The sequence below is a fragment of the Canis lupus genome, chromosome 24 (assembly GCF_048164855.1).
Source record: "Canis lupus baileyi chromosome 24, mCanLup2.hap1, whole genome shotgun sequence".
Taxonomy (NCBI): domain Eukaryota; kingdom Metazoa; phylum Chordata; class Mammalia; order Carnivora; family Canidae; genus Canis; species Canis lupus.
Window position 1 is genome coordinate 44,477,711 of NC_132861.1, and position 13,171 is coordinate 44,490,881.

Below are 13,171 nucleotides of genomic sequence, written 5' to 3' on the forward strand. Positions count from 1 at the left end.
GCCACAGATTCTATTTAAGGACCCCTGCCTAGGTTGGCAAACAGTAACCTAGGTAGATCCTACTGGAACCCAATTTCTGGAGTTGGGCATTGGAAAGAGGTCACTCCCAAAGGGATGTGCTGTCCCAAAAGACAGAATGGGTGCCAAACAGACAATTTCATAAATGTTCTTGTCATTCAGGGGAGCATCTCTCTACTTGTTATACGGGATATATTAATAAACCCAATCACATCTTCAAAAAAAAATATGTGTCTGTGTCATTCTGGCTTCACCTTTCCTGGAATTCACTCAACTGATGATTTCTGTACTTTCCAGACTGATAGTTCATGCCTCTGATCTCTCCTGGGTTAATCTTCACACTCAAAAGATGCCTTAAGCCTTGTAAGCAGCTGGGAAGCGCTCTCATGAGTGCACCCAAGATGAACGACCACTTCTTGTTGTTGGCACTGACTCTTCTAGGTGCCCAGTGGCATTCTCCACCTCCAAGAAATCAACAAACTGAACAACAATGCTTGCTTTGTCCGTTTGGCAATGCCTACTAAATTTCAAGTGTTTATGCCTTTGACCCAGCATTTCTGCTTTCTTAACTCATAGAAACACTTTCACAACTGTACAAAAACATATATGCGGTGTTGTTCATATAAAGGAAAAACTGCATTAGAAGGCGTAGAATTTCAAATATCTGTCAGTAAGAATCTTTTGAAATAAATGATTATTCATAGCAACAATGGAACATTACGCAATTGTTACGTTAGAGAGATCCTAACACCAAAAGAAATTTAAAATGCGTTAAGTCTAAAAAGCAAGTTGCCAAACAATATCCGTGGTCCAGTGGCAGAGAGGAGGGTGAAAATAATAATACTATCTATGTTAGTAGGTGCAGGGGAGAAAAATCCTAGCAACATACATCAAAGTATTAACAATAGTTTTCTGGCATGAGGAGAGGGAGGGAAGGGAGGAGGTACAGATATACGAGGGACTTTCATCTTCTACAGTATGTATTTCGAGACTATTCGGATGTTTAAAAGAAAATATATTTCTTTAAAAATTAAAACATGAAATAATGATTTGTTTTTTAAGAAAGTGTCTTGAAAGTTGGGGACAGTGTGACAGATGTTGCTTGATTGCCTTTCAGACAGATGTCTTGCGTTCACAAGGTTGTTTAAGAATGCAGACTTATCTCCTTGCTCACTGACCCATAACACAACAGACTAAATGTTTGACATGGGAAAATTCTCGGGGACAAAAGAGCTTATTCAAGCAGACCTAACAGCCATGAGCTATCTCATAATCAGCAGGGAGACAGAGCTCGCTGCGCCTGTGCTGGGGGTGGGGAGAAGCCGGGCAGGGACTGCTGTGGGCTGGGAAGGTGACTCGCCCTGTTCTCCCAAATTCAGCTCCAGTGGCCTTGGCTTTGCTGAAAATGAAGCAGTGGTGGCGGGCTGGGGAGTGGCTGTGGAGTCTGAGTGTTGGGGAGCCAGGGGAGGGGGGGCACTCTCAGGAGGAGAGTCAGGAAGCTGTTGCAGGGAGGAAGGAAGTCATGCACTCAGAGGCTTCAAAGCTGGAGCAATCATAGAGAAAATGCACAGGGCAAGACATGCTTCAAGGTGGGTGGTTGGGGAATTGGTTGTTTTTGAAAAGAAGGCCTATTTTGGGGCACCTAGGTGGCTCAGTTGATTATGGTCTGCTTCGGCTCAGGTCGTGATCCCAGGGTCCTGGGATTGAGTCCTGCATCAGGCTCCCTGCTGTGCGGAGAGTCTGCTTCTGCCTCCGCCTCTCTCTGTGTGTCTCATGAATAAATAAATGAAATCTTTTTAAAATCTTTTCTTTTTAAAAAAAAAAAAGAAGGCCTATTTCAGGAAGACCAATGTAGATCCTCCATCTTGGGCTTTATTGGCGTGGGGCAGATTATCTCTGAATCAGATGGTCGTAATAATAAGTCCCTGATTTCAAAGTTGCCTTCTACTCTTCCAAGTATGTTCCCACCTAATCCTTGTCTCATTTGATCATCACAACCTTTGAGGGATGGAGGCAGAGCAACTACCATCTGTCTGGACAAACAAACCCAGGGTTTCACTCGTGGTACCTGGCTCCATCACCCCTCAGGATGCCCATTCGCTCCCAAGACCCACCTCGCCACACAGTCACCAGGAACCTGTTTCTGTCTGAGACTGTTTAGACTCAAGTGGACCCTCTACCATGTATTTTATTATTATTTTAGGGCATTTGTTTGTATGATAGCTTCTCTTTGGGGGAGGAGCTGGGAAAGAGCTATTTCCGTGTCTCCTCCTCTGTGCAGCCCCATCCACAGCCCCCTTCCTTCTTCAAGGCAGCTGGGCAGGCAGGGCACTGGTTTCCCACCAGTCTTAGTTCAGATGAAGTTCATCAGAAATTTGCTTATGCATTTCATCAGAAATGCTGATTTCTTCCCTGAAGAGAATTACAAATCTCATCACACTCAAAAAAGTTCTGTCCCAGACCAGTTTAGGAACAACTTTTCTTTTTCCACCTTTTGGGATAAAGATCACCCAAGTGCTACTTGAAGGGCCAAATGCACTCATAGAGGAGGGTGGGGAATTGACTCCTCCCTACCCCAGGTTTGTCGAAGGGACCCGGTTCCTCAAAGGTGACCCTTTTCAAAAGTGCTGCACCAGGCACTGAACACTTGGCTGCCGGTCACACCAGGAAGACAAGCTCTGGGTAAATGTGGCTGCCTCCCCCAGGGCCTCCCCAAGGGTGAAGTTGCAGAAGGGAGTTTGAATATGGAATGGAAAGAGCCTCCCTTCCTTTTCCAGGGAGCAGCCTACTATATTGAAAGTTTGGGGAGGGACCCTGGATGGCTCCAGTGATTGAGCTTCTGCCTTCGGCTCAGGTTGTGATCCTGGGTCCTGGGATCGAGTCCCACATCAGGTTCCCCACAGAGAGCCTGCTTCTCGCTCTGCCTAGGTCTCTGCCTCTCTCTGTGTAAATGAATAAATAAGCAAAATCTTTTTTTTTAATTTATTTATGATAGGCACGCAGTGAGAGAGAGAGAGAGAGAGAGAGAGGCAGAGACACAGGCAGAGGGAGAAGCAGGCTCCATGCACCGGGAGCCCGACGTGGGATTCGATCCCGGGTCTCCAGGATCGCACCCTGGGCCAAAGGCAGGCGCCAAACCGCTGCGCCACCCAGGGATCCCCAAGCAAAATCTTTGAAAGAAAGAAAGAAAGAAAGAAAGGAAGAAAGAAAGAGAAAGAAAGAAAGAAAGAAAGAAAGAAAGAAAGAAAGAAAGAAAGAAAGAAAGAAAGAAAGAAAGAAAGAAAAAGAAAGGAAGTTTACAAACAGGGCCTACCCCACCAAAGTGACAGAGAATAGTCCCTGGACCATTCTGTCTGCAGTTCACTTGACCCTCACCCCTCACCCCCTTTGTTGTTCCCCAGAACACCACCTGACTCCAACTCCAAAAACATTCCTCCCAAGTTTAGTATAAAGAACAACATGCTCAGGACTTCCTGCCACCAACCTGGACCACACAGGGCTTTTTTTTTTTTTCACATTCAAAGACTCATTCCAGATAATGTGCTTTTCTGAATAATAAGACACCTCTCCCAAGTCTACCCTCTTTTCAGATCCCTGCCCACTTTTGAGAAAGGAGGTGGGAAGTGGGTGGATACATTGCTGCACACCCACCGCCTCCTTCTCTAAGGTGTTTTTTCCAGGTAGGGTCTTGAGGTTTGGGACTTGCAGGGCGAAGGGGCTCTTTGATATAAACAAAGCCAGGAACCCCCCACTCAGTGGTTGTTCCCTCAGTCTTCTGAAACATGCTGAGAATTCATCTGAGCAAAGGCTGAGGAACAGATGCCAACTGCGAAACAAAGGACAGGGCTGATGCCAGGGAGGCTTCAGAATGCCCCCCCAAGGACCCACCTCTGCCCCCCCCCCCCTCCCAGTATCTGGACATGTCAGGGATGCACCCCCATACGGATCTGCTATAGAAGTGAAGAGGAGAAAATGGAATACGTGGAGCATAACTGGACTATGAGGGAGGACGGTCACAGAGGTGCTGGGTTTCTGGAATTGACTTAAGTATCTGCCATGAGGCAGGGAGGGAGCTGAGGACAAAGCTGAGGAGCAGACCACTTAAACTCTGTTGTAAATTCTCACCCTTAGATCTGAGCTTTGACACAGAATTGGCTGCTCTATGTTAGATATTTTCATCAATGTCTTTGTTAAGCACCTGATACCATTCAGGAACTGCTGGGTATGAGGATAAAACATGAGAAACCTGCAGAAGGAACAATTACACACTTACTACTACCTGTGTGCTCATCATAGGCGCCAGGGAGCCCACCTGAAGAGGCAGTGACCCCTGCGCAGAGCCATCATATGTCATGCCTCTAGCAAGCAAACAATAGACATTTCCAGTCAAATCATCATCATCATCATCATCATCATCATCATCATCAGAAGTGAGATAGTGATGAAAACATTGAGCAAGAGTTAGGGGAAAGAACAGCTTGAGGTGCATGGGTGTTTCAGGCAGGAGGGATCAAAGGTGTGAGAATTCCAAAAAAGTGAGGTCCAGGGGTTTCAGGTGGACTTCAGCGGGCCTGGGCCCAGAAGTCCGAGGGGTGGGCAGGTGGGAGAAAGAGGGGCCGCGGGCCAGAGGGCCTGGTTTGCTGAGGAATTTGAGTTTTATCTAGAAGATTATCGAGAATCATTAAGGGGAACTCTGGCGTGGGGGTTGCATTTCTATAAGATTCTTTTTTAGCTCTTTGGAGAATGGCCCAGAAGAGGAGAGCCTGGAGGGGAGCCAGACATGGAGAGGTTAATGTAATGACAGGCAGGAGAAGACAGGGCCCGGGGAGGAGACGAGGGAAGATCTGAGAGCATCTGGAAGGTTCCGAAGAAAAAGTCAATTGGATACATGGGAGAAAGGAGTCAGAAAGGGGGCGGGAAGAGCAACCCCCGGGTGGGTAATGGGAAGCAGATTTTGAGGCACAGACAGTCATCCAAATGATGCCCCGGCTTCCGTGGGTGGGGTTGGGGTGAAATTTCCTCATCTGGGTATCGGAACACACTGCAAAGTGCCTCAGAACCACACTTGGGCCCTTGGAGGAGCAGAAAGGACACCTTGGATCCCACTCAGGCTGCCCTGACGGAAGTCTGGGGGGGCCCGCTTCTGTGTGATAATAGCCAGGACTGTTTGCCAGGCCCCGAGCCAGGACTTCAGGGCCCCTGGTGTCACGCCCGGAGTGACTGCAGCCACAATCGCTAATCCCTAAGTACATAGATCCCTAAGTACTATGAGCTGTTGTCATTTTCACTGTGACTCCTCAGGCCATCCCATGTACCCCCCCCCCCAATCCTGGCCACCCGGCCTCCCTGTCTGCAGCCCGTCCAGTCCTCGGGGCCCAGTTCACCGTCACCTGCTCGGTGCCCCACACCCAGGTGGCCCCACCCTGGAGCCCACATTCTGAGTCTTAAAAAAAAAAAGATTCCTTTGGGTGCCTGGGCCTTTTTGGTTCTTCTGGGGGTTGGAAAAACAGCTCTGCCTTGTTCCCCCTTCTCTCCCACGGTGCCCTGCACACATCAGACTCTCCATGGGCATCTGGAAGGCTCTGTTTCACGAAGGGAAGAAACTAGCCCTTCGGCCGAGTAGGGGTCCCCAGAAGGGAGCTGTGGCAGCTGACCCCTCAGCGGCTGTTCTGTCCAAACCACAGGCCTCTGCCACAGCCCTGCAGTGACCCGATGGCACATGCTGGGCATCCCTCCCCCCGGCCACCAGCCCCCGCTCTGGGTGTAGATGCCATCACAGCCTCAGGACCCCGGCAGCGACTGTGCACTCTTCAGGCTCTTCCAGGAGAAAGTTCTTTGTCCTCCTGTGTCAGACCCCATCCTGCCCTGAATACCTCACCTACCCCCTCCTAGGCCTCCAGCGATGCAGCAGTCTGGCTGAGGAGCAAACAATGCCCGCCCCAAGCAGTTCTTAGGGAGCCTCAGGAATGCCCCTGGGGCCCTCTGCCTCAGCTCTGGTGACCGCAGCCCCCCCCATAGCCACCCCCTCCAGCTCGCACTGAGAACCCCTCTGCATGGCCAGGCCTCTGCTGCCAGCCCTTAATATCCCCCTCTCCACCTGCTCCTGTTCCCCACCCCCAACCAGAAGTGCTTCCCTCCCAGCCCCCTCCCAGCACTCCCAGCACTGGGAGCCCCTACCCCCACCCCCCCAGCTCTCTGTGCAGAGCACCTGCTGCTGCCTGCTGCTGAGCCAGCCCTAGTTCAGGCCCTGGGTCCTCTCATCCCCCACTTTCTGCCTCAGCAGCCGTGGGGCGTCCTGGGGAGCCACAACGCACGTGTTGCCTACTTTCCAGGGGAGACAGAAAGCCCCTTGTCAGACACAGCAGCTCCTAATTTCGAGAACTGCAGAGTCATTCGGGAAATGAGACGCAGGGTGCTGGGCGTCTGATAGTGAAGATAGGCCTTTAGAGGGGCTGCAGGTTATGGGGGAAGGGGGTCAGAAGGATGGCAGTTAGACTATTTTTTTCTAACGAAGAGCCCAGAAGCCAGCCTGTACGGTAGGATAAGTGTGGCTGGGAGGTGAGAACCCTGCCACGAGAGCCCCCCCGCCGGGACACACGGGATCACCCCCTCCCTCGAGGCTCTCCTGCAGCAGCCGGCACCCAGCCCAGCCCCTCCCTGTAGGCGCCCCTTGAAAGGCCCCGGACGCAGCCCTAGGCCTTTGCCCTGCCAAGGCCCGCGGGCACCCAGAGCTGGGCCTGGGCCACTTCCTCACACTCAGGCAAGCGGGCGTGGCCCAGTGCAACCCCGTATGCCCCCTGGCTTCCCACCAAGGCCATCCAGGCCACACACACCCCCTCGCCCCACGCCACCTCCCACCTCCCATGGGCCCCTGGGTCTGCTGGCAGGGGCAGGCCCACCAACAGAGAGGGTCACACTCCTGGGCACATGCACTCCATCCCTATGTCCCCCTAAGACACAGAAGCACGTCAGATGTGGGGGGGCACACCTCCACACCTCCCCCTCCCGACTCTTCTGCACCCGCCCCTGGGAGAGGCAGCGCGGTCCCAGGGAGCTGCCTTCCTTTTTTTTTTTTTTTTTTTTAAGATTTTATTTATTTATTCATGAAAGACACAGAGAGAGAGGCAGAGACACAGGCAGAGGGAGAAGCAGGCCCCACGCAGGGAGCCCGATGTGGGATTCGATTCCGGGTCCCCAGGATCACAGCCTGGGCGGAAGGCAGGCACTAATTCACTGAGCCACCCAGGGATCCCCGGAGCTGCCTTCTCGAAGGAGTCAGAGAAGGGACTGTCCCGATTCACCTTCACCAACATTCTGACCCTCAGTGTCCCAGGCTGTGAAGCCTGAAGCCATGCTTACAGAGCCCAGGGTCAAGGCCTCAGAAGGCTCTTTCTTTTTTTTTTTTTTTTTTTTTTTTTAATTTTATTTATTTATTTATGAGAGACACAGAGAGAGAGGCAGAGACACAGGCAGAGGGAGAAGCAGGCTCCATGCAGGGAGCCTGACATGGGACTCGATCCCGGGTCCCCAGGATCACACCCTGCACTGAAGGCGGCACTAAACCGCTGAGCCACCCGCGCTGCCCTCAGAAGGCTCTTTCAAGCACAGAGGGTATCACCCCACAATGTCACAGAGCGCAGGAGCTTCACCCCCTGGTACTCACTTCCGACCGTCTCCAGGCCATCCTTGTTCCTTTGGGAAGGGTCTGGACAATCCTGGCCCCGTGGACTGAGAGCTGGTGGCAGGGGACACCTCGGCCTTCCCTGTGAAGCCGGCTGAGATGAGCACAGGGTGGCCTTGAATCAGGGGGGATCGGACAGAGGGGATGGTCTCGGCTCCCAGGGAGAGGTTGTTGGGGATGGGGAGGGCGAGCAGGAGAGGCCACATGCTCCGGAGCCCAGATCTTTGTCACACTAGCTGGCTGACTTTCCATCCTCTCCCCCACAGGCTTCCTTCCTAATTCTCTGCCTGGTGCAGGGGTTTGGGGAACATTCCCCACCAACTACAGCCCAAGCCAGCGCAACAGCGGGGTATACAGCTGATGGCAGCTAATGGTGTCAGGCGGGATGCCAGCCCAGCCGCCTACTGGCCGAGGGGTCAAGTCACTTGAGCTCTGTAAGCCTCAGTTTCCTTATCTGTAGAATGGTGACAATATGGGCGACCACTTTGCAGGGCTGGTCAGGGGATTGAATGGGGAGCTCTAGATGGTGCACTTGAGACAAGGCGTGGCACCTGCTGGGGCCTCACTGCACGTTAGCCCGGCCGTGGATCCGGCTAGGCATTGGAGAGCCCGCCTCTCTGGACAGGCCCGCGGCCTGCACGCCAGCAGCAGCTGCGCTGGGGACCACAGCGAAGGCTGCTTCCCCGAAGCTGACTTCTCTTCCCCCCGTTGGCCTCAGCGTTGGAGTTGCACCCTCGAGTGCTGGGCAGCTCCTCAGATGGCAGGACTCTGCAGAAAATCCCTGGGCACGAGGGTCCCGCCCAGGCCTGTTTAGGGGTGGGTGCAGGAGTGGGGCAGGTAGAGGGTGGGCCTGAGTGCCCAAGGAACCCCAGATAAGGAGGGGGCCCTGATGGATCAGTGACTGGGGCTCCCCAGCCCATGAGGCCCAGCACCCCAAGGTGTAGCCTTCCTCGAGCCCCCAAGTCAGCACTTCCCGGCCTTAGTTTTCACATCTGTGAAGCCGGCACTGTCTCTTCAGGTTGTGGTTAAGATCAGAGGAGACAATGGGTACAGAACCCTCCAGACTGTGCCAGGCATGGTTGCCCTGTTCATGTGCTAGGGTTCCCAGAGCGAGGGGCCACAGACGGGGTGGCTTAAGCCACACAGATTTATTGGTGATCAGGGTAGGCCTCACTTAGGCAACATTTGACAAAACCTTCAATGAATTGGATCTATTATTTTTTTTTAAAGATTTTATTTATTCATGAGACATACACACAGAGAGAGGCAGAGACACATGCAGAGGGAGAAGCAAGCTCCATGCAGGGAACGGGATGAGGGACTCGATCCCAGGACCCCGGGATCACACCCTGAGCCAATGGCAGATGTTCAACCACTGAGCCACCCAGGAGTCCCTATTATTTTATTATTATTATTATTATTATTATTATTATTATTATTACTATTATTATTATTATTATTATTCCTAGGAAGTCATATCAGATGTATTGGGCTGTGAACCCCCTCATCGCTGCTCTAGCTCTGGCTCTAGTATCAGAGAAGAAAAGGTGCCCTTGGGACAAAAGATCTGACTCTGATGCTGGACTCTGCTCCTTACAAGCTGTAAGGGCAAGTCACCTTCTCTGAACCTGTGACCTCATGCCCTGCCCTCCTCTGGACCATCCCCGCTGCGTGGTGGGGCCAGGGTGGAGGCCCAGCCATCCATGGGTGAGGCGGCTCCAGGGCTGGGGTAGGTGCTGAGATTTCAGAAGGACCCACCAGATTTTGTGTAGGAAGAGCTGTGTGTCAGTTAGGACCATGTTTGGCTGCAGGGCACTGAAAACTAGAGTCACGTGGGCTTACACAAAGAAGGGTTTTTTTTTTTTTTTATCTTGTACAGAAAAAATAAGTTTGAGTTGGGAGTCCAGAGTTGGTGCTACATCTTTGGGGGGGTCAGCCAGACACCATCTCCCCGCCTCTTCCAGGACACTTAGCACCTGGCTCTTATCCTCATGGTTGAAAGATGGCTGCTGTGCCTCCAGGCATCTAATCTGTCTTCTAGGAAGGTAGAAAGGGGATCGGTGAAGTCAGCAGTTAGAGGTAAAGGGCGGACGAGCATGCCAGATGAGTCATTTCCTTTTTTAAATATCTCCCCGCTGACTTCCCCTCTCATTCCATTGGGCAGAACTAGGTCAATGTGGCCACCACTGGCTAGAAAAGATCCTGGCAAGTATTTTACCTGGATACACAGCCACCCCCACCCCCACCCCCACCCGGTCAGGGCCCTGCTGGTAGGAAGAAGGGGAAAGTAGGCATTAGGGTAGGTGTCTGGCACGCTGCTCTCTGTAGGGCTCAGTAGAGCCAAGGTGGTTGATGCATCAGAGCCCTGGTGAGGCCAGAGCTGGAGCCAAGAGCCCAGCCCAGGACCACCCCCACCAGCAGCCACGGCTCCAGGAGAGGTCAGAGACTGGGGCTGCAGGTCTGGAGCGCCTGGGTGGCATGGACAGGCCAGGGCTAGGAAGATTTTTCCTTGCCCTCTCGTCTTCACACGCCCCCCCCCCCGACTCCGCCCCGTGAGCCAGCGTCCACAGCCCCCATCCTACAGAGCAGCGCTCTCTTATCTCTCACACACACTTGCCACGGGGTCTCCCTGATGCTGTGAGCATCGTCCTAATGGGCGGGGGATGGAGACTGCCCCTCAGCTCTGCTTCTGGAAGATTGTCCCCCTCCACTCTGCCAGAGAAGGAATGCGAAGCTGAGGAGGGGGGGTGTGGGGGGTGTATATGCTAGTTTTATTGTCAGGGGGCCGGTGACCAGCCTGCACTTGCTGAGGTCTTTAGTAGACGGGCCATTCTAGGCCTGCCAATTCCCAAGGCTGGGACACACAAGCAAGGGGTTGTGCTGGAAAGGGGGGTGAAAGTGGTTATGTAGAGAGAGGAACCCCAAATTCTTATTTCAGTAGACGATGGTGCTGGGCCTGTGGGCTGCCCAGGAGGCTGCAGGGAATACAGCAAGGCTCTCCTGGCTCTGGGAAGGGCGGCTCTTGTTGCTGTTAGCTCAGGCTGAGCCACTTATGACAGGGCATCAGGGGCTCACCCTCACCACACTTCCTTATAGAAGCCCTCCAGGGCCCTCCTGCCCATGCTCGGTTGTGCTTCATTATCTAGAAAGTTCCAGCACCTCAGGAAATGTCATGAGCACCAGGGCTTACATTTGTAACCGTCTCAGAGACTGTGAAAGCCAGAGTTGGTGGCCCAGGAGGGAAGTTGGTGGCCCACCAGAGTGGAGAGAGATGAGAAGACAGGACACTGGACAGGGCATTCCAGGGGAGAGGCTGTGTTAGTGGGCCGGGGCCACCATGATAAGCATCACAGACTGGGCAGCTTGAATAACCCAAATTTATTTTCCCACAGTTCTGGAGGCTCCAAGTCCAAGATCAAGTTGGCAGAGTCGGTTGCTTCGGAGGCCTCTCTCCTTGGCTCATAGCTAGCCATCTTCTCCCTGTGTCCCCACATGATCTTCCATCTGTGGGTGTCTGTGTCCCAGTCTCCTCTTCTCATGAGGACTCCAGTCATAAGGCAGGAGGGCCCATCCTCATTTTAACATAATTACCTCTTTAAAGATCCTGTCTCCAAAAACAGTCACATTCCAAGGCCCTGGGAGTTAGAACTTCCACATGAAATTAAGTGGGGAGGGGGGGACACAGTTCAGCCCACCAGAAAAACCTGCTGGGGTCATCTGATGTGGGTGCAGGACACTGAAGAGGCTGGTAGGTCCCCAGCCCCCACGACAGCCAGCAGGTCCCCAGCCCCCACAACTGCCACCACCAGGCTGGGCCATGTCCTCCCGCCTCCCCACCCACAACTTCCCCAGTGCCACATGGCTCCTTACCTCTGCGACCAGCCCCAGCGCCTTCTAAGGCAAGATTAGCTTTTCAAACAACATCTAAGCCTTGATGACAGCACCTGCTCTTTGCCCGTGGTGACTCATGGGAGAACTTGAGGCAAGGTCAGGAAGGAGGCTGGCACAGGGTTCGGTGGGTGAAGGTAGGGTTCACTGGTCACTCCTCCCCCGAGGCTCCAGGAAGGTGCCCATCCAGGCCTCTGCCCGGGTTGGGTTCGTCGGGTCGCTGTCACTCTGCTGGCCCAGGCACCCTTCTGATCTGCCACTGGCCACGCTGCCGGAGCCTGCAGATCTGCAAGGGGAATGAGGAAGCCAAAGAGGAAGCAGTTCTCAAGAAGGAGAGAGGGGGCGGGTGGGGGCTCCCCCTTCCCTCTTGCCTGGCCCTGCAGGACTGAGGAGCCCACATCCCTCCTGGGAGCTACACGCCCTTGCCCAGCCTAGCCCCAGGTGACCTGTTCTGCCTGCGGTGACCCGGACAAAGCACGCTGTTCCTACACCCACACTCAGGCTTTCTGAAATTCGAGGAGGCCAGGAGGGTGGGGAGGGGGGGTCCTGCACAGCCCAGGCCCAGCTGGCCGGGCTAATTTTAGGTTTTTCCCCAGCCTGACCGAGGCCCACTAATCTCCATCCAGCCAGAGAATGCACATTGATCAGATGGTGCCTTCACTCACGGTCCCCCACACCCACCCTGCAAGAGCCTGCAAGAGAGCCCCTCCTTCTATCTCATTTCAACCCCTCTTTTACCTGCCCCCATCCCACCCCTCCAGAGAAAGCTGCCCTGACCACCACCTCCCCAAGAGAGCTCTCCTCCCCCCAGCGCCTGGGGCACCTACAGACCCAAAGCACAGTGGGCCCTGTGTTCCCAGCGCTGGTGTGGTACTGCGCCCAAAATAAGCACTAGGTTAAGTATGGTTGGAATGAATGAATGAATGAATGACCACTTTATTACAAAGTGGCATCGGGTGCCTCAGAGAGGTTAGATCTAAAGTTAGCAAGTAAGGTCTAAAGAGCTTAAAGTTGAAATCAGCCTTGAAACTCCATCAGGAAGGCGTAAATCTCTCAACAAGTTCAATGGGACCATATTTCTTCCACAAGACCTGTCTCCTCAGATACCCCCCCCCCCAACAAAACCTAAGGAGAGGGATCTAGTCCTTCTCCCTCCCCTCCGACACCCCCACCCCTGGACTCCCAGGTGTCTGCCCAAGACTTAGGGCTGACAGGTGCTTTGCAGGGATTCTCGGGCTTTATGCAACAGGTCCCCCAAAGAACCCACATCTCGAAATCTTAAAAAATTAAGAGGCTCCCATCGGCTCTCATTCTCCTCCAGGGGCTGCTCTTCTGTTGCCGTGGCAGCCGGGGCAGGGCCCAGTAGTGCCTCAGAAGGACCAGCAGGCTGAGGAGGAAGCCAGTGAAAAGCATAGAGACAAAAAAAAAAAAAAAAAAAAGCATAGAGACAGTAGAGACTGGAAGCCTGTAATGAACAGCCAGTACGCCCAAGTTTTAAGGAACCCTAAAGTAAAGGGGAAACCCTCCGACTTCAAGCATGAAAAGGGAAGTGCCCTAGGCTAGAGCCCAAAGCTATCAGCCAGG

The 13,171-nt window shown here is 53.3% G+C and overlaps 1 protein-coding gene and 1 long non-coding RNA gene across 2 annotated transcripts in view; both read right to left on the reverse strand.

Annotated features, from left to right (window-relative positions):
• The window catches only part of LOC140616150 (uncharacterized), a 50,496-nt gene extending 42,557 nt beyond the window's left edge, over nucleotides 1-7,939 (reverse strand). Inside the window, exon 1 of the mRNA XM_072796636.1 lies at nucleotides 7,682-7,939. Coding sequence (XP_072652737.1) covers nucleotides 7,682-7,905 — 224 coding nt within the window. The 5' untranslated portion in view covers nucleotides 7,906-7,939. The remainder of the gene's footprint in view (nucleotides 1-7,681) is intronic.
• Nucleotides 7,940-11,058: 3,119 nt separating this feature from the next.
• LOC140616515 (uncharacterized) lies at nucleotides 11,059-11,986 on the reverse strand. Its single transcript, XR_012016986.1, has 2 exons — nucleotides 11,570-11,986; nucleotides 11,059-11,303 (listed from the first exon to the last, which is right to left on the reverse strand). It is a non-coding gene; the product is annotated as an uncharacterized lncRNA (long non-coding RNA).
• Between the last annotated feature and the right edge of the window lie 1,185 nt (nucleotides 11,987-13,171).